The sequence below is a fragment of the Megalobrama amblycephala genome, linkage group LG15 (genome assembly GCF_018812025.1).
Source record: "Megalobrama amblycephala isolate DHTTF-2021 linkage group LG15, ASM1881202v1, whole genome shotgun sequence".
Taxonomy (NCBI): domain Eukaryota; kingdom Metazoa; phylum Chordata; class Actinopteri; order Cypriniformes; family Xenocyprididae; genus Megalobrama; species Megalobrama amblycephala.
In genome coordinates, this window is record NC_063058.1 from 16,042,868 (window position 1) to 16,069,696 (window position 26,829).

Below are 26,829 nucleotides of genomic sequence, written 5' to 3' on the forward strand. Positions count from 1 at the left end.
TTTTGGATGAGTTTTTCGCGGCATTCACGCGGAAAAGCAATGCTGCCACTCAGTCTTTTGCCACTCAGTGGGCGTAACCGCAGTCATAACGGTCGACGGTGACGTCAGACGCACAGTCAACTTGCTCTCGAGTGTTTACGGACCGGGTTTGACCGTTCTAATATGGCGGGCGGCTTGCGGCCCTTAAAAATAGCCGCTAATGAGGAATCTATTTATATATATCTATGGACATGGCCACTGGGCATGTCCTTCCGTTGCTATGCGCCCATATTAGACTTCCGTTTGATGTCTAACATACGAAAAAAAAATACATTGTGAAGAAATGTATTGTTCTATTCACCGTTGTTCCATTCACTGCTATAAGAATATTTAATTTCAAAAGCATCATCAGACATGCAGTTTTGTTGTTTACTGTATTACACTATTAGTTTATTATGAGGAAACACACAAATCTGTATTGAAACGGCAGATGTAAATCTACCATTGAAATAAATCATGTAAATATCCTTATAAGAGAACTGTTTTCAATATTAAATAACATGCTATTTATTTATTTATTTACTTATTTAATTAAAGGTCTTACATAAATGGTGGAAAACATTGTCTGGACAATCTGTCCCTAAAATATAAATCATATTAAAATCGTGCTTATTTTTAATATGTGTTTTTTCATAGAATATCACAATAATGGATAACTTATGTGTTTATTAATTATTACCAATAATTTAAGGGCGAAACAAACACGCGCACGCAACCATGGCAACGTACCATAGCAACAATGGCAGCTAAGACAGAGAACAGTAAAACCGACATGGATCAAAACCAACTTGTAGAACTTGTGAAGGACTTAAAGTAAGTCACTAAAGCTCTTTTTTTTTTTTTTTTTTCAAATATTGACTTATTCTTGCAGTCATGTTTGCCTAAAATAAATAAATAACGTTTCAATACTCTTATTTAGCTGGCTAATAACGAAGGATGCAGCCGCATTTTAACCGAACTTTCTAAACGTTTTTATTTCTGGTTCCGTCAGCAAACAATTTTGTATTTTATATTATTTTTTACATGTACATAACTCATTTTTATTTCCCTAACTTACATTTAAGACGCTCCAATGCAGCGCTACAAGCAGAGATCGATATGTGTGAGGGATATGTGGAGACTTTTTTCGAAACAGTATCAGAGATGGAAATGGCAACGGTACGTATTTTTTTTAGATGGTTTTAAATAGCTTTTCTCTGTATTTAATAAGGTAACCAAATGCATACATTTCTTACGTAATGTTTAGTGCGTCGTGACGTCTCTGACGTTATACGTTGTTCTTTCTGTTCTTTAATCCTGTAAAGCCTGACATTTAAGTAATTGTTGGAAATAAACGTTCCTCAAAAGCCTGATGCATCATATTTCATACTCGCATTTTAACATTTTTTGATGTATGGATGGATAGTCAAGTGAACCTATGTTTCTTTAGTTCATTTTTAAATATTAATAGCAATATAAAAGTTATTCTTATGTTTAATTTATAAAAATCAGTAAAGATTTCACAGCAAAAAGACACCTGCACCATGAAATGAAGGGGGACTTTTTTACCATTATACTAAAAGGCCTTTTACTTGTTAAAAAAGTATAAACTAACAGAAGGCATGTAGTAGATTGTGTATAACAGTTTTCTCAGATCAAGAAATGTGTATCAAAACATGATACAGTAGGCTTTATAGGGATAAATAATAAAAAAACATGAGTGGTTTAATGAGTTGTCCATGCATATTTGTTCATTCATTCATTCATTGTCAATCTTTTGATACCAGAGTCCAGGAAGGAAAACTAAAGTGCGCACTCCAGAGCGACAACAGTTCCTGACACTGGAACAGAAATGCAGTGTCGCCCAAAGCGTGCTTAAACAGATGACTAAGGATTTGAAGAGAGCGAAAGACCATTCAGAAAGAGAGCTGGACAATTACAAGGTCATTAGTCAAGAGAGGGAACGAGCTCATAAAGGTTTGTCACAAATATATTTCATACACTTAAATAATTGATTCTACCCTCTTCAGGCAACTCTGGAAGAAGCTGATATCCACTTGGTGGAGGTTAAAAAAGAATGCTGCCAGTTTGATCGCGACATCTGTAATGCACTGCGGGACAAAAAGTGTTTGACAATGACTGCTGACAAGGTCATCAGATACATTGAGGACAAAATAAGGGTCAAGGTAAAAGAAAACTTCAGGTTGTAGGTTTATTCTGAAAAATGTGATTTAGGGTGTGTTCACACTTGTAGTTTGGTTCTTTTGGTCTGGAACAACAAAGAAAATGATACATTGATTTAGTCCTGGTTTGCTTAGCGTTCACACTGTCATTTTTAAGACCGAACCTAAAGATACAAAAAAAAAAAAAAGCTTTCATGACATTTTTGCGATGGAACTTGTTGAACATCCAAAACAATGCTGTGTTCTGGGCTAAATGTGCTTATATATGATGGTATATTATGGAGCTGACAACTCGTGAGGAGTTTACAAAATGTGTAAAGGAGTCAAAACGAAGATCTGATGCCTGTACCGAAGAGTGACAGTCAACATCGCAACTATGGCCCTGTTTACACCTGCTATTAAGATGCATTTTGGTCGATCGGATCACAAGTAGACGAGTCAGATACATACCCTTTTACACCTGTTGTTTTAATCCATCTCTTTTGTCCACTACTCTCCTGATTTCTTCGAGGGGAGGGTCTATGTATGGGTTTTCTGATCTTTATATGTAATAGACAGAGGCCTAGTTTCACAGACAGGGCTTAGATTAAGCCAGGATTAGGCCTTAGGTCAATTAGGACATTTAAGAAGCTTTTATAAACATGCCCTAAAAAAACATTACTGATGTATATCTTGAGACAAAACAAGTTGCTTTCAGTTAAAACAGCTCAAACAAGCATTTTAGTCTGAGACTAGGCTAAAGCCTTGTCTGTGAAACCGGGGAAATATAAGCTCACGCAAATTAGATATGAACGCACAATGAGACAACGCAGCTTTTGTTTTTGCTCTAATAGCCACAAGACTATACCGAACGTTGTGAGTGCATGTCAAAAATCAGGAATGGTGAGAGAACATTGTGCTTGGTACATTTTTCATCTTCAAACCAATCTTGTGTCTTCAGCCAACAAAATTTAAATCCCGTCTGGCTTGCGCGCTTCCAATAATGTTTACGCATTAAGTCAGTAGGCGGAGAGTAGACGGTTCTTTTGTGGCTGTTCGAACGCACACATGAGCGTTTCCACTACGAAAGCAAACCGGTCAAATGCGTTTTCGACTACCTCTGGAAGTGGTCGAAAGTGGACAAGCTCAAAATGTTTTATACCCCATTTACACCTGTATTTAGCGTCATCCACTTGTGATCCGATCGACCAAAACGAATTTTAATACTAGGTGCAAACAGGGCCTATGATGAGAAAAAACAGGAATGCCCTCTTTTTAGTTCGTTTAGATGTCTGGTCTGTGTTGCGTTCATATTTCAGTTGAACTGCACCTTTTCAGGGGTCTCGGTCCACTTGTTTTTTGCGAACCAGGGCTTGGATGGCAGCGTTCACATTTAATCAAATGAACCGCACTAGCAGAGCAATTATACCAGAGTTCATTTTAATTGGACCAAACCTGGCAAGTGTGAACACACCCTTAAATTCACAATAAATACCACAATTTTTCCAGGAGAACTTGATCGAGAAGTTGCATCGGAAGAATACGGCACTCCTCGAACACAAGAAAAAACTACAGGTCAAGCTACAACAACAGGAGAAGATGTGTGAGGGGCTGACGGTGCTGGACTTAGAGCAGCTCAAGTTGGAGAACCTCAAAACTCGTAAACGACTGGATGAGCTAAACCTAGAACATTCGGATCTCAAACTGCTTGCAGCGAATACCTTCCAGGCCTTGAATTCTAATAAGGTGATTCTTAATCAACCAAAGAAAATATCTGAAGATATTACCTTTTTTTTTTTTTTTTTGGAGCCACACACCACAGTATTTGGACAGGTCTTGCAATGGTCCTTACTATAAGGAACTGTTAGCCTTGAGTTGTTGACCTAAAAGAGTGGGCACTGTAAAGGCCCATTCACATGAATGATAACTATAAAGATAGATAACTATATTAGCATTCACACTAGTTTATAATATCGTACTGTTTACTCTAAGACCATCGTCTGTTGCTTTAAATGCTCAAGCTCTTTAAAACAGGATGGATTCTGATTGGTCGTCAATGTTTTTATTGTCTACCAGCTGCAAAAAAAACAGCGGTTCCAATTATATTGTTTCTCTGTGCTGTTAATAGTTGTGTTGTGAACTCGGCTATTCTTTTATATTTAGAACGATTTACTATATATTTATCGTTATCATTATAGTTATCTTCTTGGTGTGAACGGGCCTTAAGTGTCGAGAGAAATTTTTCAATGTCCTCTTCTTGCAGAAGAAGCTTCTGACCTTGAAAAACGAGTCAGATGTGCTGAGCAGTGACATTGCTTTACGGATGAAGTTACTGGTTAAGATTGAGGACGAGACCAAGCAAGCAGAGGAGGTCAGGATAATGAAACTCCTTAACTCCTGTACTTGAACTCACAGATCTGTAGACCACCATAAAGCTCCTCAAGAGCCATAACTTAAGAAACCAACATCAAGGCAGTAAAGAACCAAATATTTATGCTTTAAAAATAAAGATAATCTATCAACCCTTATTAAAAAAACAAATGCATCTGTACTGTACTCCACTGGCTAAAAGCCATAAAATGGATTTTGTTTCCCTGACAGGAACGAAACAAAGCAGAGGCTCTGAATGGGAAGTTGAGGGGCCAGTTGGCCAGCTATCACGTACCACATGTCCTACAATACATCAAGGTTAAAGATTCCCACAGCCAGCTGCAGAAAAGTGTTAAAGAATGGGAACGCAAGGTAGAGATTGCAGAGGTGAGAATGTAAAAAAAAAAAAAAAATCCAACAAAAAAAGACATGGTCATAAAAAATAATTCTAGAGTTAATCATATCATTATGGTTTTTAATTGTCTTAATTTTTTTTAATATTTCCAGATGGCATTAAAAACATACACAAAATCCTGGGACAAGCTTCGGATCGCTGCTGGAGCCAGACCGGTTCCTGCACGACATGCAGCCATAGATTCTGGATTGTATGGGTTCTGACATAAGAGTTACTTACGTCCTAAATAACCTCAATACCCAAGAAGACGCCCATATATTGTGCAACTTATGCTCAAATGCAGCATAAAACACAAAGAAAATAAATCCACATTAAAATTACAGACAACAGTGCATTATTAATGAAAAGGTTTATTAGTTAGTGCTGTGTATATTAAATGCTACATACAGATATTTCAGCATGAATATCACATCAACCGCCACATGAACTTTTCTTACTAGCTCATTCACAATCTACAATTTGGAGGAAAAAAAAACAAAAAAACTAAGGATAAGTATGTGCGCTCGGAAGCGCAGATACTTGGAACAGATTACGGGAACTAACACAGCAGGCATGCACGGGGTGGAGAGGTCTCAAAACCATAGAGGAAGGCCATCGATCTTAACGTTCCCCTGTGGTCCTGACACATCTGCCAAGAATATAGATATTTATATAGAGATTTTAAACAATATTAATAAAAAATTAATATACAAACATGAAAACATAAAAAAACACAACATAATTTTCAAATCCAACTGCTCTTTGATTCTTAATGCCTACGGTTTTAAAAAAAAAAAAGCCCCTTGGTATTTAAAACAATGCATAAATAGATACTATAAAGGGGAAACAAATTGGAGGCAAAGGGCTCTGGGGAGAAACTAGACGCCCCTGCTTAAGGCCAAAGTGTCACTATTACCTCTAAACCCGCTGTACAGTACGGCAAAACCTAACTGCAAGAGGGAGATGTTCCTCAAGGGCCAGTAATCAACATATAATACTGCATAAGCAACAGAGCTGAGAATGTCATTTTGCCCCAGGTAAAATGATTGGAAATTGCGATGGTGTGGGAGGGGTAAAGTAAAAAAAAAAAAAAAAAAAAAAAAAAAAAAATAGGCAAATCAAAACTTGAACAGTTCTATTAAAATTCAGCTTTGTGGACCATTACAAAAAGTGATAGCTTCTTCTAAAATTAAAGAAAGGAGAGCATGTGATTCAAAAACCATAGATTACTCTTGTATGAGTACCACTTACTCTCTAAATCAAATATGTATATGTTTAAATATATACACATATATGTATAAATGTCAGTTTAAAAAACAATTTCTCAAAAGAATGTACTGGTTATCGTTGGATGAGTATGCAACACAAACATTCACTAACAAAAACATCTGAATGACGTGTGTTTAAGTCAAGGCCTTAAAGGCCCAAAATTATTTTTCCTCCTGGATTCTGGGGGAAACCGAAAATTCATTTTGAAAGTCTCTGATTACAGTTTTTATAAAAGAAAATGACAGAAAAAAAAGACTCGTCATGTTGCGAAAGGCAAATGACTGCAGGCAAGACATGGTGTTGGCAGATTAGAGATCAAACACATGGATAAATCTATACAGTAGAGGAAGAATGACACTTAGGGTACTGTACAACAAGTACATGAGTCCTGTAAGGGGGAGGGGGCAAAAACCTTTATAAAACAGAGTCAACTTTCACACAACCTTGAACACACCAATTACAATCCCAACTACATCTACAAAGAGGCTGAAATTAACTTTAAAAAGGCAAATCAGAAACAAAACTTAAAGAATGTATGAATCAGAACTTCACATGATGAAAAGCTACTTATAAAACTGTGGTGCTCTTTAAGAAAGACAACGCAATATCTAATGACAGGACTGGTAAACAAGTTGCATACATACTAACTATGTACATACAGTAATACAGGAAGCCTTTTCAGGTTTTAAGCAATTTTTAGAACAGCTGTACTGATTCTGGTGGTAATATGAACTGTTTGTATGCAAGTTTACATTTCTATATAGATTCTATATATTTATGTATAATCTCAGTGAAATGTAGAGACCGTCTGAGGTCATTATACTTCTGCTGGTTAACGATCTGTCCCGTTTAGGGTGTGGTACAGTACAATGATGGTTTTTGGTACATACCATTAGTTGCCACGAGGAGAACGTCAACATTGACATATACAGACAGTTTCAACAGTTTATAACAGCACAACTTTGTCCCCCTTTCTGTTTTGTCTTTTGCTGTGGGGTGAACTAAATGTGCACAGTAGGCTGCTGGAGGTGCTCCGAATGTGCGGACAGTGTACTCAAACTGGAGCAAGGCTAGTGATCCGAGTAGAGTTATTTTGTAGAGGCACACAGTAAAGCCACGTTTCCACCGAAATTACCCAGAACAGTTTGTTTTGAATTTGGAACAACTCTTACTGCACGCACCACAACCGACTTTTAAAAATGGTGGTTGAAATGCTGCATGGAGTCAACCAATCAAAATGCTGCGTGAACTCAACCAATCAGCATGTTCAGCACCCAAGTCCCACCCCCGAAAGTTCCTGAACTTTGAAAAAATACTACCTCGTGAGCAGGGACTTTCTGAGGGGAAATTTTTTACCCGGAACTTATTTATACTTTAGTGCCTGTGGTCAAAACACACCGAGTACCACCCCAAAGTCCCTAGTCCCAGTTCCTGCGGTGGAAATGTGGCTTAAGCAGTATCTCAACCATACTAGGTACATGAATGTGATACCAAAAATGTATGCTGATTCTATATGACGATTCCAGACTGAACAAATAGTTGCAGACCAAATCGCTTTTGTCTTGTGCTCTAGAGATTTGATGGGGGGCTTTGTGAGGGCAAATGCTGCCATACTGTACTAGGGTCACAGTGCTATCTGGGATAGAGTTCATAAATCTGTTTCCCTCCACCCAGGATTCAAATATAAACCAACCACCAATAATTCATCTCTGCTTGCCAATCAAACTCAATTGAAGTACGCCTCTTGATATCAACTTGTTGAGCACGATTAGCACAAAATGAGGTATTATGAGGTTACTGGGCCTTGTAAAAATTCAATTGACTGGGGTAGTTTGCTGATATTGCTAAAACCTCTGTGAATGTAATCAGGGAAACAAGTTACTGAATGAGAGAAGACACGGGGTATCCGCCACCTTCAGCCGTGTGCTGGACAGTGTGCTCTTGAAGGGCACCTAGATCAGCGAAACGCTCTCCGCACCATACACATTTAAACTGGGCATCTCTCACATGCACGCTTTGATGCTTGGCCAGGTGTTCCCGCTGCTTGAAACCCTTGTCGCAACTGGCGCACTTGTAGGGCTTCTCTCCGGTGTGTACGCGCCTGTGTCGCTGCATCTCCGAGGAGTACTTGAAGCGCTTCTCGCAGTCAGGACACTTCAAGGGCTTCTCCCGGGATGGGTCGCATCGGTGCTGCACGAACTCTGAGGAGGACAGGAAGCGTCGGTCACACAGCGAGCATTTGAGAGGCTTCTCTGTGCAGTGGGAATTCTGATGGCGCTGTAGCGTGGTGGCCTTTTTGTAAGCCTTTCCGCACACGTCACACTTGTAGGGCTTGTCTGGATTTGTGGGTGTCGAGGAGGACTCACCACATTTGTGACGTAGCAGCTCCCCAGACTGGCTGAAGCCCTTGCCGCAGGATGCACACTTGAAGAGGTTGTCCATGCCATGAACGTGCTGGTGGTACAACAGGTGGGACGGCTGCAGGAAGCCCTTGTCGCACAGGTTGCATTTGAAGGGGCGGTCGGCGGAGGCCTTGTGTGTGCGCCGGTGGCGCACCAGGGCGTACTGTTGTTTAAAGCTCATCTGGCAGTCTTCACAGTGGAACGGGCGTTCCTCTGAGTGGGTGCGTTCATGCTGTCGCAGGTCGGACGGACGCTTGAAGCCCTTCCCACACGTGGCGCAGCGAAACGGCCGAGCACCTTGCGGCTGACACTGATGGTGGAGGAGCTCGGAAGACTCTTTGAAATGCAACTCGCAGAGGTTGCACTTGAAAAGGTGCTCACCCGAGTGGGCATACATGTGACGGACTAGGTGGGAGCGGTGCTTGAAGCTCTTCTCGCACACCGCGCACTTGAATGGTCGTTCGGAGCTGTGGGTACGCTGGTGGTGGGCTAGATGTGAGGACTGGCTGAAGCTTTTGTCGCATGTTTCGCATTTAAACGGCTTCTCGCCTGTGTGGACGCGTTCGTGACGTGTGAGCTCGGATAAGTGACGGAAGCCCTTGGAGCACACCGAACACTTGTACGGCCGGTCAGGTTGCGAAGGCTCGAACGTAGGCTGGCCTGATGTCCCAACAGCAGCGCTGCCACTAGACGATGCTTCGTCATTGGATGGTTGCCCAGGGGTGGCCGTTGACGAAGTTGGCGTGGCATTTCCAGAACCTGGTCGATACGTTTTTTCACATATGGAGCACTTCATGGGGTTTCCGCTGTTATGGGCATTGTGATGCTGCGCTAGCGAAGTTAGTAGCGAGAAGCCCATCTTGCACACTCCACACACAAAGGGTTTCTGCTCCACCTGCACACACTGGTGCTCCAACAGGTCGGTGGCTTGGTGGAAGATTTTCAGACACTGCGTGCACTGAAACGAACGATCTTGGCTCACCATGCACTGGTGCTCATGTGGATTAGCCAGATGGGAAATGTCATGGCCACATGCACCACACTTGTGTCCTCCCTCACTCCCTACATGCAAGGAGGACTGCTGCGCTTGTGCCGGATGCTGCTGCTGACTGTGATGCTGCTGTTGTTGTTGCTGCTGCTGCTGTTGTTGTTGTTGTTGTTGTTGCTGGGATTGCTGCTGCAATGCCGTGTCCGGCTGGAGGACTATGCCGTAGACAGTGCAGCCCAGTGCATCCGCCCCTGGTGGGATGGTGTGCACAACTGGAGGCGGGGCAACAGCATGCTGCTGCCACGCCTCCGTCATCCGGGCTCGGGTGTACGGATTCAGCTTTGAGCCGTAGTTGGACCGCTTTCCGGGTGAAGTCAGGGGGAAGGGATTGTTGGATTGCCCACAATGGGGAAAAAAACAGGAGCTAACAATGCTTTCCGGAACACGGTTTGGCTTGATATAAACAGAGAACTGACATGGATGTGAGCATCAGCCAAAAGTGCAAAAGACCTTGATCATCTTCTTCATCACATTTGTACAGACCTGTAAGAAAAAAACAAACAAGAAACCTGGATGAAACACATCTTTAGGGGCATTTACACAGCAGGACTCCACAAAACAGGATGGCCTGTGAAAGACTTTTGCGCCAATTGATGGAACCATCACTTGCCTCATTACACATTTGTTGATGCCTTGCAAAATTTAAAATTAATATTAAATTGAATGTTGTCGTTGCATATACTGATTTAAATGTTACCAAGGTAACATTCTCTAACTGGCTGACACAAGGAGTCTTTACATAGCCAAACAAAAATTCAGAGTAAAGATGCAATGCCACACTAATTTATGTCTGCTCTGACCCACCTTTAGACAGCATTTAAACAGTTGATGTAAAGACACCTAAATGTAACTTCATTAGTGCTTCTGTGCCACCTTTGCAGTGTAATCTAATTTTGCAATAGTTTAGTTTGGGTTCACCCAAAAATTAAAATTCTCTCATTAATTACTCACCCTCATGTCGTTCCAAACCTGTAAGACCTTTTGTTTATCTTCAGAACACAAATTAAGATTTTTAATGAAATCTCCCATAGAAAGCAACGAAATTACTACATTCAAGGTTCAGAAAAGTAGCAAAGACATCGTTAAATAGTCAACGTGACTACAGTGGTTCAACCTTAATGTTATGAAGCGACGAGAATACTGTTTGTGTGCAAAAACACAAAATTCACCGCGTCAACTGCATAAGAAACTGGCAGGGTAGAGAGGAAATTGTTGAATAAAGACGTTATTTTTGTTTTTACGCACAAAAAGTATTCTCGTCGCTTCATAACATTAAAGTTGAACCACTATAGTCACGTTGACTATTTTAATGGTATCCTTACTATGTTTCTGGACCTTGAATGTGGTAATTTCATTGCTTTCTATGGGAGATAAAAAAAATCAAAAATATCAAAAATTTGTGTTCAGAAGATGAACGAAGGTCTTACGGGTGTGGAATGACATGAGGGTGAGTAATTAATGACAAAATTTTAATTTTGGAGTGAACTAACCCTTTAAGGGTTTATTAAAATGGCAATTAAGACTTAGACACATCCAAAGAAGCATAAATAAAACTGGGTTAAAATTTACAAATCAATCATTTTTTGAAAAATGAACAGTCTATAGACCTTATTTACCAGAGAAACAAGCGCGCCGCCATCTTTATAAAATTGTCTTTGAACTTCCGTTTTGCGGTAGCTCTGTACATTTCTATGGTATCGCTGTCAAAGAATAATTAGTTGGTTAAGTGGATTTACTTGTTGTAGAGTTAATGAAAGTTATCATGGGCATTGTTATGTTTAAAGCAGATGTCTTAACAAATGTCAGTAGGTCGGGGAGATTTTAAAACGAGCAGTTCATTCATAAATGTAATATCGCTGTGGAAATACAAACCGGAAGTCAAAAGACAACGAGCGCAACACTGAAAAGGGGCGGGGCTACATAAGGTCTATAAAAAAAATAATATATTTTTCAGGCATATAAAAAATATAGCTGAAATTAAAATGTGTGCGGCCAGTGAAAATGTTGGCAAGAAAAATAAAAAGTCTGAACTACTGATCCGACTGGGACAGAATAAAATATCCCTATACTGTACAATAAGAGAAGTCATAATTACCAGAACCAGAAGTCGTAATGTTCAGAAAAAGTTGGTGATTTGAGGGAACATGAGTTACAATGACTGTAGGCGAGATATCAAAGTGGGCTTTATGAAAAAACAGATAGTGGCACTCACGTGAACCACTTCATGATATACAACGACCTCCAGGAATGTGAACGCACCTTAACCTGTACAGCATCATCTGTATTTGAGTCTTGGCTAGCTGGTCTGTAAGGAGATCTACATTATTTCCAGCTATGGAAAATCCAAATCCAAATACAAACTAACCTAGAATCTTATATGAGCACTTGATAAACTAACAATAAACAAAAAGAACTGAACAAATGAAAATGAAATCTGACAGACCACTTTATCTCAGTAATAACAAAGGTAGGTGTTTCTGTCTGGTACACCTCATGTTTCATGATGGATAGCGAGATGGACTTCCCTGCCAACCTGTCTAAGAAGATAGCTCACTACTTTTTGAGACACAGACAGTCCTATTATCTCTCAGTAATCACCTGTGTATGAAAGGGGTACAGCTGTCCCAAAGCATTTAAGGTTATGAAAATGTAATAACATAAAGATAACGACTGACTCTTGTTAGCTGCGCATTTGTTTACAAACATTGTTCACACATAATCGCGTTTTTTATCGCGGTGAATAAAAGCCGGTGACCGAATTTAAACGTTAAGCAACATGAATATTAAAGTACAACACAGTAAATAATAACGTATAAAACAGGGGTATTTTTAAGACACTTGGATGAAAACACAAACATAGCTTTGCAAAATGGCTAACGAATATTTGCAAGCTGGCTAACAGGCTAACTGTAGCTTTGCAACACACACATCCTTCTAAATTATGTTCAGATATACATATTACCTTTTTTCAGAAGCGGATTCCACGCATGTTTATCCTCAGGGATACAAGTTAAATCAACAAACGGCTTATGGTGTTTCTGAAGGCCGTAAATCCTCCGACTGATCCGCGGTCTCTGCTAGGCCGCACCCCCTGGCCAGTGCCTGCAAAAACACATGAAAACCCTGCAAAACTCTCCAGATCTCTCCTGGGGTTCTGCGTAAAAAGCCGATAACAGTCTTTTCGGCGTTTGCAGGGCATTTAGGGGAGCTGACTGGCGAGGAATGCCCGACACATAGTGCGTTTTATTTCGGGCTTAGATCGCTGACCACCGAAACCCCCGACAGCCGCACGGGAACCTGAATAACACAGAATTGGCATCCTCACAAAACATACCGGAACTTCATTAATTTTATTCAAAAACGGCATTTATATAAGCATGTTCATACTGAAAACAACATTATTATCTCGTAAAATGTGTATTTTACCGTTTTATATAAGATATAGGGCGAGTGGTTATTTTATTAGAACGGTTTTTGGGGAATTATTCATTGTAGTGGCGACAGGATATAGTTAACTATGAAACTTAAATAAGAAAATAAACGTCAACATTTTTGTTCGTATGAATATTGTATTGTAGAGTTTATGGTTATTGCTGAGATGCAATGTTGACAGCAGCTGCGCTTTATTTTGTAAGGAAGGAATGCAAAAAAGTCGGAACCATTTGAATCAACATTTGCTGTAGTGGGACGCTGTGATGAAGCACCGTTTGTTTTTTTTTGCGATGAGAGGTCCGAACCATTTTCTGAATCGGTTCTTTCGAACGGTTGGTTTCAAAGAATCGGTTCTTACGCACTCATACAATAGTATCTATGCTTTGAATAAAGCCATTAAGGAAAGTTAATAATGTAAAATATATAATACTAAAATTGACAGTAATATCTTGGCTGAGAAAAAAAAGATATCTAAAACGGTTTCGTTTCTGTATTGATACGCTGTTGTACAATTAAGTCGTAAACATATATTCTCTACAACTTTTGTAAATACTTGGTTACTAACATAAATTTCGCAGTACAATCATACACTAGGTTGTTGGGCCTGTTGCATAAACCACTTAGTCTTAAAAGTTAAGACACAATGTTTTTCTTGAAGAGTGGTCCTCATTTTTTAAAGTCTGTTACATAAAAATGTAGATTGGTGTAATTTAAATTGGAAAAATGGTTAACTGCAAGTTGGTCAAACTAGTTCCTAGTGACTAAGTTCATGCAACTGGCCAGAACCGCTTCATTCTGATTTGTAAAGGAATCATGTGATGTGAACCGGTTCAAATGATGCATTGTAAAAGATCCGACTCAAAAGAACGATTCGTTAACGATAGTTTGTTGTAGGGACGCTGTGAAGAAGCAGAACCATCGGAAGCGCTTTGCATATGACAATAAAAATGTCGTCACGTATCTGAGATGGTGTTTTGGTGCGGTTTTTAATATTTTTCTCCCTTAGAATGATTGTCAATTACAGTAGTAGCAGTTCTGAAGATGAAACTGAAAACTCTTCAAAAAATGACTCCTCACCTTCAAGGAAAAGAGGAAAACTTGACAATGAAAGCAGGTTTGGTGCGTTTGATCTTATGTCGTTTAGTTTTATTTTGATTTGCATTTATAGAGCTCTAAGTTCCTCTTTTACCCGAATAGCACCAGTGAACCTTTGGATCATGGATCTGTTAAAAGCAAAGCAGGCAAATCAGCCCACTTGACACCTCGCCTGCCTCTTCCTGAGATGTTCAGAGAATCAGAACAGTGGACCGATAAAAGTGATGAACATGGAGGGCGACTGCGGTCCTTCCAGCATGAGCGGGGCAACTGGGCTACATACGTGTTCATTCCTTGTAAGGATTTTGCCTGAGTGTATTTAGATTGATACTGTAATTTATCCCTGAATGACCTTTAACCCTTTTTAGATGAGCCTGAGGAGGCCTTTCTGGAGGTACTCAATGAAATGATGGTGGTCGCGGCAGCTCACGACATCCCACTGAAAGTATCTGAAGAGTTTCACCTCAGTCTATCAAAGACAGTTGTTCTGCGGCATCACTGGATTCAACCGTTCATCCAGTCCATTCGGACTGGTCTGACACATTTCCAGAAGTCTGTGCTATATAATCAACTCCTCATTGTTTCATTATAACATATGCAATTTGCTGAGTATCTAAGTCAGATTGTTTCCTCAGGTTTTTCTGCTTGGCGGATAAACTGATGGTGTATTCTAATGCTGAAAAGACTAGGTATATAATTACTTTTGCTGTTAATGACCTAACTAGGCGGTGTATTGTTTATTTTTCCATTTCAATGCAATGTTTTAATGGCATAAAGTTCATGCAGGACCTTCCTTGGTATGGAATCTTCACTGGAAACGCTCAGTTGCTTGAGCTCATAAAAATATTGGATCAAACCATGAAAGAATTCAGCCTAAGCACCTTTTATAAGGTAAAAACCTGGCATTGATATCACATTCATGAACAAAGATTAGATTAAAAACAATCAATTTTTATTTAACAGCCTTCTTTACTTATTATAGGATCCTTCTTTCCACATAAGCCTTGCTTGGTGTGTGGGTGACCACACGGAAAGACTGAAAAAGGCATGTTTATCGGAATTGCAGGTAGGAAACAGATCTGAATCACAAACTAAACATGGATAAGTACTGATTAAAAGGCAAAGATCAAGGAGTTGGTGTTTTTTGGCATTGCCATCTGAATTATAATAACCTGTGATTTTACTTTTCACAGAGTCTCATTGACACTCATGAAGATGGACCGTTTCACATACGCCTCAACTGCACAGAGCTTCGCTGCAAAACGGGAAATAAAGTCTTTCTTTTCTCCCTCCAATGATCTTGAAAATTAGGAAGCTTATTTCTGCCACAGAAATTTTTTCTTTGTTTATATCTCAATTCAGATGAGATATAAACTCAGAATTCTCAGAAAAAGTCATACTTGTGAGAAAAAGTCGCAATATGCTTTTTAAAAATATTTTTATTCTGTGACAGAAAGGAGCCTCCATATGAAACACTGTTTAGTAGTTATGTAGATTCTGAGGTTTGCAAAATACAATGAAGGATTTGCACTAAATACTATCTCTTTAAGTTATTACAATTTTGGTAAAGAGCATTTTATTGTACATAATTGCAACACAGTAATTTTCACTAATCCAGGGCATGTTCGCAACTGTCTGTTGTTTGAGCAACAAACAGTCAGGCCCTCCCTGGTTTAGCATTGCATTTTTTACCATCAAACCGGTTTATGAGCAGCACACCACATCCTGAAACTGAAAGACTAAGTTTCACTTTCCACAGTTAGTGTTGTACTTTTAAATTACAACTTCAATTCAAAAAAAATGTTTGGAAAAAAACCGACAAATAATTTGCTTCTCAAATCATTGTTCAGTATATTCAAGAGCGGACTTTGTTCACATGTAACATGGGTTAACCCATCTTGGGCATAGCGCAAATGCAGTCAGAAAGGTTAAACCGACATAAATTGAGCAATAATGAGATATCCAGCAGTCGGGTTGCACATTCTACATTCAAGAGCATCTGATAAAAATACATAAATCAATACTGGTCACAGACAGTCTGATAAATAGCCACTTGCTTGTAAGTAGGATCGACAGCAATACTGCAGTGTCAGTACAATTCGGATAGAAACATTTAAAAAAGCACTAGATAAAATCTCTAGATTAAAGAAGTTGTGGCTATGGGAGGTTAAAAATTGAAAAAGGTTTAAAAAAGAGACAATATTTAAAATGTAAATTGACAAGAATTAACGGCAGGCAATTGCCATTTCACATTGAACAACTGGAAATTACTTTAGATCTGATCAAATTTTAGATCGGAGGAGTAATAAAAAAAAAATAAATAAAAAAAAGAAGAATTTCTGTAAATGCTGATTGTGCCCAACGGTTTATGACAATTTTACGTTGATGTCCTGATAATTCCACAATAAGGGAACTCTGAAAATGAATTACAGTAAGGAACATCCTCCAGAAGTGATCGACATCCACCCAAAAAGCAGAACCAAGTCCTGTCTGTTTGGCAAACCAGAATAATCAGTTCAAAGTTAAAGAGGGGAAGTGTGAAGCCTCGATGCAATCATGGTGAAAACAGCACATCATGGATGTAGTTAACTGTGGTTACGTTCAATAGCATGGCGACGTGCTCGTTCCCAGGCAGCTCGAACATGTGAACAGGCTTTGTCTGCTGGCTCTTCCAGCGTTTGCATTGTATGGCACTCAACAAGTTGACGGTTCCGTCTCCATCCCCGTTGATGACGGTGGGGTCTACATCTGGGAAGTTTGTGTAATTGTAGCCCTGAGGTGTGGGAATGCCGCTGCCGTAAAGACAGTGGACAGCAACGCCCGGAGGTTGAAGAGCACTGACCAGCGGTTCTGTGTCCTCTCTCATGGCCCAGCCATCCTCATAGTCAATATCTTTGAAGAAGCGCTGATAGTCTTGTACTGTGTAGCTGGCGTTGGGGGTGGAAACCAGGACCATGTCCTTGGGCCAGGAGTGGGCGTAGGGGAAGAGCCAGACGGTGGAGACGGCCGTTCGCTGCTGGGTGCGGATTTTTAGCGGACTGATGACGGGAATGCGGTTGTTGTCGCCTGTGATGGAACCAAAATCAAATGATCAAAGCAGTGATCAAAATGGACAATTCTTGTTTTTTTATGGAGTATTGCAGTACTTATAAATGATTTATCCATGCACATCACTTTTTCAAATTCATGTGCCCTCATAATCTTTAATCAAAATAAATTCCCCTCCCTCTTGCAGCGACATCACTTCTCTGATGACATGTTGATGATCTCAAGCACCCCCCCCAAACCTGTGATGATCTGATAATAACAATTAGCAGTTTCCTTAAAGTAATTATTATTAAATAATCATTTTATTATTAAAAAAATATTACATAATACAAGATTATGCCAAATTTACGGAAGAGGATTAGGGCCAAGCAATAATAAAAAAATAAAACCATCTCGAGATTAAAGTTGTTAAATTGAGAAAAAACTCGTTAAATTTCGAGAAAAATGTCAAGATAAAATGTTGAGAATAAAGTCATTAAATTAACGAATTTATTCTCGTAATTTAACAACTTTTTTCTCGTAATTTAATGAGTTTATTCTCGTAATTTAATGACTTTATTCTCGTAATTTAATGACTTTATTCTCAACATTTTATCTCGACTTTTTTCTCGAAATTTAACGAGTTTGTTCTCATAATTTACTGACTTTATTCTCGTAATTTAATGACTTTATTCTCAACATTTTATCTCGACTTTTTACTCGAAATTTAACGAGTTTGTTCTCGTAATTTAATGACTTTATTCTCGTAATTTAATGAGTTTATTCTTGTAATTTACTGACTTTATTCTCGTAATTTAATGACTTTATTCTCAACATTTTATCTCGACTTTTTTCTCGAAATTTAACGAGTTTGTTCTCGTAATTTAATGACTTTATTCTCGTAATTTACTGACTTTATTCTCGTAATTTAATGACTTTATTCTCAACATTTTATCTCGACTTTTTTCTCGTAATTTAACGAGTTTGTTCTCATTCTCAATTTAATGACTTTATTCTCAACATTTTATCTCGACTTTCTCGTAATTTAACGAGTTTATTCTCAACATTTTATCTCGACGTTTTTCTCGTAATTTAACGAGTTTTTTCTCGTAATTTAACTAGTTTATTCTCAACATTTTATTTCAACTTTTTTCTCGAAATTTAACAACTTTAATCTCAAGATGGTTTTATTTTTTATTATTGCTTGGCCCTAATCCTCTTCCGTACAAACTACTTGAGGTTTTCTTTTCAAGATTTTTATCTTCATCATGAGATCAGGACCGTAGTATTACCATGACAGTTTTGACTTTACGTCCTCAAAAAAATATGTATGTGAATTGCATTTTTAATGTATTTTTGGATGAATTCACATAGGAATAAATAAATAAATGAGCACCACATCATTGACGTACAAACGAATGGTAGCTAGCCTGCCACAGGTAATTTATCAAATTAAAGGGGCAGTATGTATTGTTAACAGCTAGCGGCTGAAATGGGATTGCCAGATTGAGGACACGCAACAGGAACGAGCGCAACTGACAATGAAAAGCGATGAGCTTATACTGTAAGTTGATCAGCTAATGCATATGTTTGCAATGTTTTTATTGACAAGGTTTTTTTAGGTCTGGTAGAATCTGTGATCTCTGAACCAGTTCGTTTGCTGGCTTCTATTGCTGCAATACGCTGTGTTTTCCGCCGTCTGACAACCTAAGGTTGTCGACATACTATTGAGTAAATTGTCAGTGGGTGTGATCACACGGACCAAAACAAAACAGACAATCTGACACAGAACGCACATTTCAAAGTAGAAAAACTGGCTATAGCATTGCTTTTCGGTAAGTATTTGAACTTAATATGTTCGCTGAGATTTAGGAAACATGCTATGATATTTTTATGCTTTAGTACGGTCAAAAAAAAAAAAAAGACATACAGCACCTTAAATTTAGCAAAATCTCCTTCCACAACAAATTTAGCCCATACCTGTTGCCATAACTCTCAGAGTTTTGGCCACTCCAGCCCATGGAGGTCCAAGAGAAACAAATGCCTTGATGTACCGGTCCTTCCAAGCCTGTGGTTGCTGATTAAGGAAATAGAGAGTGTACATGTTCCCCATACTGTGTGCAATGAGGACCACAGGACCTCCAGCCTTATTAGCCATCTCTTCAATCATCTGCTGCAGACGCAGGAAGTACTCCTTATTCTCATCTACAGGTACAGATCAGGGAAAAAATGTTCCAATTAAGACAATTCCCAGAACTTTGTTTTTGTGCATAAGTAGAACAAGAAGATACTCACTGGGGGCTTTACGCCAATCATAGGGGGCACCTCGAACATCGTCGTCTCTGGTATAACCCCATTCAACTAGTGCTTGTACTATGGTGAAGAAGTACATGCCTGAAACAGACAAAAGTCTCTTCAAACAACAGTTACCAATCTACAAGTTTTTTAATAATTAGATAAACACCCATTTTCCACTCACCCACACTCCGTTTACTGGGATCCAGATATTCCAAACTATACGTCTTTCCAAAGCCAGGCACTCTGACATCCACCCCCGGAGGAGCTTCAGTGAGGTGCGTTGTACGATTGTACAGTAGCCTTTAAACAAAATAGATACTGATGACGTATTTGCATATTTAAAGCAGGTGATATGAAATTAAAAGAAGCAAAAGCATGCTTTCAATCTAAAAAAAAAAAAATGCACATCATGTCTATTCAATTTCATATTCAAAATGAAATTAGTGCATTAGTGCCCACCCACTTTCCAAAAGTATTTTTTCCATTAATTTTTTCTATAGGGGTTTAAAAAAAAAGGCTTTGTTAAAGCGTTATAAGCCATGAACTAAGATGAAACAAACTTTGAAACAAAAAGGTATTTGAAAATTGAACAAAGGGACAAGACTGTGTACTTTAGTGAAGGAAAGAACATCCCATGAAGCACTGTGAATGACAAATTAAAACGATAGCAAAATAATTAAAAAAAAAAAAACATTCAAAGTTGTTAATTATATGTAGAGAAATAACTTGATTACGTCATTCGTGGTGCTTCATCAGAGTGCCTGTTCCTTGCAGCTCTTTTGGCATGATTTGCTCACTGCAACACTCTTGATTTGAGGAATTTTCTGTACAGCATCATGGGTAATGTAGTTTTTCACCACAAATTCAGCTGTTAAACATGCTTATTTAAAATGAAGTTGAAATATTGCAGACTGATGGCTTCAGCAAAAGCACATACCATTGATTAAAGGATTAGTCCACTTTTAAATACACTTTTCCTGATAAATTTACTCACCCCCATGTCATCCAAGATGTTCATGTCTTTCTTTCGTCAGTCGAAAAGAAATGAAGGTTTTTGAGGAAAACATTCCAGGATTTTTTCTCCTTACAGTGGATTTCAATGGCTACCAACAGATTGAAGGTCAAAATTACAGTTTCAGTGCAGCTTCAAGGGCTTTAAACGATACCAGAGGAGTAATAAGGGTCTTATCTAGCGAATTGATCGGTCATTTTCGAAAAAAAGGTAATACTTACGGAACGAACGCGGCGCCAGTTTAGTTTTTTTCCGTAACTTGAATAGGGAAGGCGTAGGACATTCAGCGTATGCGTTATGAAGAATGCGGAAGCGGAAAGTACGTTCAAGGCGATATTTTGTCTATAAAGCATAAACGGTTGTATTTTTTTCGAAAATGACAGATCGATTCGCTAGATAAGACCCTTATTCCTCGTCTGGTATCGTTTAAAACCCTTGAAGCTGCACTGAAACTGTAATTTTGACCTTCAATCTGTTGGTAGCCATTGAAATCCACTGTAAGGAGAATAATCCTGGAATGTTTTCCTCAAAAACCTTCATTTCTTTTCGACTGACGAAAGAAAGACATGAACATCTTGGATGACATGGGGGTGAGTAAATTTATCAGGAAAAGTGTATTTAAAAGTGGACTAATCCTTTAATAATCAACATAGCTCACAGTAGGTGAGGTTTATAAATGATCGTTTATCTCTATGGAGAAAATGAATAGTTTTTTTCTGACTGTTGCACTCTATAAAGGTTGTTGCAGTATGGATTTCATATGCCAGCGGTACATCACATGCACAGCTTCCAGTTTCAGCTGCACTTTTGTCCTTTACCTCATGTTATCAATCCAGCAGTCAATGGCCACAGGCACCAGAAGCTCCAGGTTGAGCCATAGCGTGAAGTAGTCATCGGTCTTCTTGTAGCAGATGTAGTGCACCACACTAGGTTTGTCCAGTTTTGCTTCTAGCTGATTCCCGAGATCTCCTGGAACTATGGATAAATCATTTATAATCATTAGAATACATTTTTTTGTATAAAAAAATTTAGGATAAATAATGCAACATTAGAATAAATAATGCAATATATATATATATATATAAATAAAGATTTGTCAATTTTAATTTTATAGTGACTTTAATGAGTTTTCACATAAGAAGCACTTCACAAACTACTTTAGATATGATCAAAGAATCACTGATTAAAGACTTGACACTATCACCATTCAAAAGAGATTACCTTTTTATCACCTACTGATTAAACATCTCTATCATCACTAATCTCTTCCAGTTTGGTCTAGTTTGAAGCATTTTAACCCCCCACTATATTTCCAAGTATAGTTTCCTGCAAAGTTTGCATGTCTATATTGTCAATCACCACATCCAGAATTCATTTATCACATATTTAACATTAAAACCACATGACTCAATCAGTTTTGGTGCTCCTACTATCAGGAGCCATGTAAATATTGGCTTGTCAAATAGTGTACTTAAAAGTGTGCTTTAGATATTATTGTAGAAGTAATGTATTTAAGCTATCTTTTTATTGCTGAATAATGGTAGTGTATATTTAGACATAAAGACAAACCTTTTTTTCACAAAAAGTACCTGATGGAAAATCCAGTCTACATGGGTAGGTGTGTTTTGCAGGATGCTAGATGGTTTCTAAGTGGTACAAGCTCAAGGAGGTGAAATGGTTTTGGAACACGACCACATTAAAACCATCTTGGACCAACTAAAAACCTGATTTCATGTTCCAAAACACAGATATTCACTTTAGTGATGGTAAGATTACTTACATGCTACTCTAAGATATTTCAAAGTATCTTATACTATTAAAGGGTTAGTTCACCCAAAAATGAAAATTCTGTCATTAATTACTCGCCCTCATGCCGTTCCACACCCGTAAGACCTTCGTTCATCTTCAGAACACAAATTAAGATATTTTAGTTGAAATCCGATGGCTCCGTGAGGCCTGCAAATGACATTTCCTCTCTCAAGATCCATAAAGGTACTAAAAACACATTTAAATCAGTTCATGGAGTACAGTGGTTCAATATTAATATTATAAAGCGATGAGAATATTTTTGGAGCGCCAAAAAAACAAAATAACGACTTATATAGTGATGGCCGATTTCAAAACACTGCTTCAGGAAGCTTTGAAGCATAATGAATCAGTGTATTGAATCAGCGGTTTGGAGCGCCAAAGTCATGTGATTTCTTTATAACTTTATAATATTAATATTGAACCACTGTACTCACATGAACCGATTTAAATGTGTTTTTAGTACCTTTGTGGATATTGAGAGAGGAAATGTCATTGCTCCCTATGCAGGCCTCACTGAGCCATCGGATTTCAACAAAAATATCTTAATTTGCGTTCCGAAGATTAACGAAGGTCTTACGGGTGTGGAACGGCATGAGGGTGAGTAATAAATGACAGAAATTTCATTTTTGGGTGAACTAACCCTTTAAGGTTCATATCACTAACAAAATATGGTAATACGACAGCACCATGTCAAAAACACCACGAGACTTCTAGAAAGTCTGAAAAATGTCTTAATTTATAAAATATTCTTATACATTTCAGAATTTGCCAATAGGGGAATAAAAGATAACATTTTCTTTATAACGTTATTTTCTTGTTTTACTACGACCGGTTTCGCAATCAGTGACATTGAATAAGTCTTTTATTTTCCTCAGGTCATATGACCTAGTCATATGAGAAACGGCCAAAGCAAAAATAAACAGAAACAAAGAAGAAAATGGCAGTAAACAAGACAGTATAAAACAACACAAATACAACATATAAAAGTCAATCGCTTTGTTTATACTCTTGTTGGACCAGCTTTCGCCGCCTTCGACAGCTCAACTGAAAAATCATAAGCTCACAGCTGTTTGGTCACGTGCTTTAAACTGTTAAATAAATATCGACACATTTCAAGAAGCGTTAGGACACTAGTTTAAGATCTGGTTATAAATACATTCATATACTGAATAGCCTATAATACTATAAAATGCATGGATATGAGGTTAAACACTACTGTACATCCTGTAATAGTGCCTGCATTATATAACAACATCTCATGTTCATGCAAACGCTATCTAGACAACATTTTGAGCTATCTGGACAGCGTTAGTGTTGCCTATGTAGGCGGCTCACTATGTTTTGAGACACAGACCGTATGACAGTACATCATGAGACAAGTAAACAACTGTGTCTTGCGTCAAGAACAGAAAAGCAACAGGACATTACAACAAAAAAAGGATGTTCTGTAATAAAAGGACTTACTAAGAACAACAGGCGGTCGATCTGAGCACACTTTCCCCGGGGAGCATTTCAAACTTCTGCTGTCGGTAAATGACACCAACGACAGCAAACACAGCTGGAGAATCGCGAGGTTCAACCGATGACAGGGAAGCATCTCTCTCAGTGGCTCACACCAAACAGGATCAAGGGTGCATTTGTGTTTATCTGTCCATTGTGAGGTTAAGAGTGATCTGAGAAGTGTCTCTTCTGGGTCTGAGCGACAGTGACTGTGATGAACACAATGTGCTGATCAAGTACGAGGTGTTTTTAAAGCCACTAGACACGAATAAACAATGGCAGAACACATCGAGTCGGTGGGCGGAGCTTCGAAAGACAGTTCGATAATGGCAAGGCTGCAAGAATTGATTTTGTTTTCTGCACTATAAATTTCACTTAGTACTCTGTTCTTGTTAATATTCAATAATAATAATTAAAAAAAGATAAAAAATAAATAAATAAATTTCACTTAGTACATGAAAAATGTGACAAAAATGGGCTTCAAAAACAATCTAAGATGTTAATTAAGGACTACAACTACTATATAGATTATTATATTATGTTATATACAACTATATTATATACAACTACTATATTATGTATGTAATTTATGCTTCAGAATTAAAGCCTTAATTTGTTAATCAGGGAACCTCGAGCAAAATAGCCTACAAAATGATCCTGCCTGAACAAAATTATTAAGTTTTACTTTTACAGATTTTCTTAATAATGTAAAATGTATGCATTAAATTTATTATGAAAGAGTACAGAATCTCTAAATGTATGTATTTAAATAATATTATGTATTATCTCTTTCTCAATACAATTTAATAAATTGTATTTTTATAATAATTATTATTTAAAAACAAGAGCTCTGATCGTCAATGTTAACTGGTCAATTCCAGACATGCTAAATTAGTATTGTTTATATGCTATTATAGTCTATTTTTAATATATTTATATCTTTTTTTTATAGTTTCAATTTGCACTGTCATTTTAGTTGAAGTTTTAATAATATTGTTGACATTTGATTTTTTTTAAATATTTCTCTATACCTTTATTTTTATTTCAGTTTTAGTTATAGTAATTTCAGCATTCAACTTAAAATTTCATTTATTTGCCAAGTCATGTTTTTTATTTTATTATATTTCAGCTTTATATCAAAAACTAAAACCATAACAACTTATTTAAGTACTAAAATACTAAAACGCAATAAAAACTTTATATAAAAAAACTGAAAAAATACAAAATTGTGCACTACTAATGTACGGATAACACAATATTTACTTAATAATATTATTATGTTAATGAAATTGTGTGTATTGTGTAGTAAGCATTAAAATGTATAATCAAAAAGCACTCAAATTTGCACTATAGTGTGCATGTAATCATGACTGAAGGGGGTGATCATTGAATTATTGTTATATTGCACATGTAGGTTGCTGTTTCACTCAGTGTGAGGATGATGTTCAAAGATCATAGAGATTTAAGGAGGAAAAAAGAGATATTACCAAACCGAGTTACTGATTAAAAGATTCCTACTGCCAAAATATCTATATTTCAAAAGAAACGATCAATTAAGTTTTCCAACTAAGCAAGGAAAGATTTCCTGGCAAAATGACTGCCAGTTTCTGTGTGAACTCTGAACCTTTGTCTAATGTGTTTTAATTTGTTTGCAAAAAGCTGATGTTTACTAGACGTAGAACTTCTAAACCAGTTCAAAGGTTACAGAGTTCAACAAATATTATCAGTACTGTGTACAGACAGTGTACAAATAACAATGACTATTAATATGGATAAACATATTTTTATATTTATAGTAAGCAGCCGTTTAACTAGTAATATGATCCTTTTTATACATGAAATGTGATTAACATATTATGGTAGCATAGTTTAAGTTATGCTGTGTTATACAAAAAAGAAACATCTAATACATTTTATACTTTAAGAGCTATGATGTCTGTAATCTTTAATGTACAGATTAAATAAAATTCTGTATAATACAAATACAGTTCTACACTGTAACAAAGAAAAAAAATGACTATATCATACCTATTAACTCTTTTCCCACCAGCATTTTTTTAAAAGTTGCCAGCCACCACCAGCGTTTTTGATCATTTTCACAAAAATTGAACTTTCCCCTTAATATAACAAACAAAAAAATTTTTTCTAGCTTCATGCATTCTTTTTTTTTCAACACTTGAATGTGGGTAAGTTTCATAAAAAAAGCAACTTTTTGAACAAAAAGCTGAGAAAGCCATGTTTTTTCCCCAAAGATTACAATGTGCATAAGCAATGCTTTTATCACTTGTTTCTGCTCCTTTTTTGCATGTGGTTTGATCAGGAGATTCTGTACTCTTTCAGAAGATGCGTAATAGTGCCCCCTACTGTATAACAGTGAAAAGATGAAAAATTCCATCAATGGCAGGGAAGCGTTGTTTCATAAATGATGGAAAATTCCATCAATGGCTGGGAAGCGTTGTTTAATGAATTAGGGAAAATTCCATCAATGGCGGGGAAGCGTTGTTTCATAAATGATGGAAAATTCCATCAATGGCTGGGAAGCGTTGTTTAATGAATTAGGGAAAATTCCGTCAATGGCGGGAAGCGTTGTTTCATAAATGATGGAAAATTCCGTCAATGATGGGGAAGCGCTGTTTTATAAATGATGGAAAATTCCGTCAATGGCGGGGAAGCGTTGTTTCATAAATGATGGAAAATTCCGTCAATGGCGGGGAAGCGTTGTTTTATAAATGATGGAAAATTCCGTCAATGACAGGGAAGTGTTGTTTCATAAATGATGGAAAATTCCATCAATGGCGGGGAAGCGTTGTTTCATAAATGATGGAAAATTCCGTCAATGACGGGGAAGCGTTGTTTCATAAATGATGGAAAATTCCGTCAATGATGGGGAAGCGCTGTTTTATAAATGATGGAAAATTCCGTCAATGGCGGGGAAGCGTTGTTTCATAAATGATGGAAAATTCCGTCAATGACAGGGAAGTGTTGTTTCATAA

General features: G+C 37.7%; 4 protein-coding genes across 5 annotated transcripts; 2 read left to right on the plus strand and 2 right to left on the minus strand.

The window, feature by feature from the left end:
* The first annotated feature begins 712 nt into the window (after positions 1 to 712).
* On the plus strand, positions 713 to 5,429 carry ccdc113 (coiled-coil domain containing 113). Of its 2 annotated transcripts, none has more exons than XM_048159361.1 (8): positions 713 to 852; positions 1,104 to 1,197; positions 1,806 to 1,961; positions 2,049 to 2,204; positions 3,690 to 3,926; positions 4,444 to 4,551; positions 4,782 to 4,937; positions 5,058 to 5,429. In XM_048159361.1, the coding sequence occupies exons 1-8, from the start codon at positions 779 to 781 to the stop codon at positions 5,166 to 5,168; spliced, it is 1,092 nt and encodes a 363-aa protein (XP_048015318.1). In that variant the 5' UTR covers positions 713 to 778; the 3' UTR covers positions 5,169 to 5,429. The 2 variants fall into 2 exon arrangements, with proteins under 2 accessions (XP_048015318.1, XP_048015319.1); XM_048159362.1 differs by having other exon boundaries at positions 5,030 to 5,163.
* znf319b (zinc finger protein 319b) lies at positions 5,298 to 12,991 on the minus strand. The gene is made up of 2 exons (XM_048159359.1): positions 12,626 to 12,991; positions 5,298 to 10,146 (listed from the first exon to the last, which is right to left on the minus strand). Exon 2 carries the CDS (start codon positions 9,916 to 9,918, stop codon positions 8,092 to 8,094), a length of 1,827 nt encoding a protein of 608 aa, XP_048015316.1. The 5' UTR covers positions 9,919 to 10,146; positions 12,626 to 12,991; the 3' UTR covers positions 5,298 to 8,091.
* A 947-nt stretch (positions 12,992 to 13,938) lies between these two features.
* usb1 (U6 snRNA biogenesis 1) lies at positions 13,939 to 15,725 on the plus strand. The gene is given in 8 exon segments (XM_048159363.1): positions 13,939 to 14,209; positions 14,293 to 14,486; positions 14,559 to 14,742; positions 14,826 to 14,879; positions 14,977 to 14,993; positions 14,996 to 15,081; positions 15,173 to 15,256; positions 15,384 to 15,725. Coding segments are annotated over 8 exon segments (831 nt in total). The 5' UTR covers positions 13,939 to 14,102; the 3' UTR covers positions 15,489 to 15,725.
* A 24-nt stretch (positions 15,726 to 15,749) lies between these two features.
* Positions 15,750 to 24,108, minus strand: pla2g15 (phospholipase A2, group XV). The gene is made up of 6 exons (XM_048159360.1): positions 23,801 to 24,108; positions 21,346 to 21,502; positions 19,697 to 19,815; positions 19,513 to 19,611; positions 19,198 to 19,422; positions 15,750 to 17,256 (listed from the first exon to the last, which is right to left on the minus strand). Exons 1-6 carry the CDS (start codon positions 23,931 to 23,933, stop codon positions 16,745 to 16,747), a joined length of 1,245 nt encoding a protein of 414 aa, XP_048015317.1. The 5' UTR covers positions 23,934 to 24,108; the 3' UTR covers positions 15,750 to 16,744.
* Between the last annotated feature and the right edge of the window lie 2,721 nt (positions 24,109 to 26,829).

Bases quoted from the DNA above. Each gene is read 5' to 3' on its own strand.
- ccdc113 (XM_048159361.1), top strand. From the start codon at position 779: ATGGCAGCTAAGACAGAGAACAGTAAAACCGACATGGATCAAAACCAA. The intron at 2,205-3,689 runs GTAAAAGAAAAC...CAATTTTTCCAG, and splicing joins AGGACAAAATAAGGGTCAAG to GAGAACTTGATCGAGAAGTT. The intron at 3,927-4,443 runs GTGATTCTTAAT...CTCTTCTTGCAG, and splicing joins AGGCCTTGAATTCTAATAAG to AAGAAGCTTCTGACCTTGAA.
- znf319b (XM_048159359.1), bottom strand. From the start codon at position 9,918: ATGACGGAGGCGTGGCAGCAGCATGCTGTTGCCCCGCCTCCAGTTGTG.
- pla2g15 (XM_048159360.1), bottom strand. From the start codon at position 23,933: ATGCTTCCCTGTCATCGGTTGAACCTCGCGATTCTCCAGCTGTGTTTG. The intron at 21,503-23,800 runs GTAAGTCCTTTT...ATTTATCCATAG, and splicing joins TCGACCGCCTGTTGTTCTTA to TTCCAGGAGATCTCGGGAAT. The intron at 17,257-19,197 runs GTATGGGCTAAA...GTTCCATCACAG, and splicing joins TCTGAGAGTTATGGCAACAG to GCGACAACAACCGCATTCCC.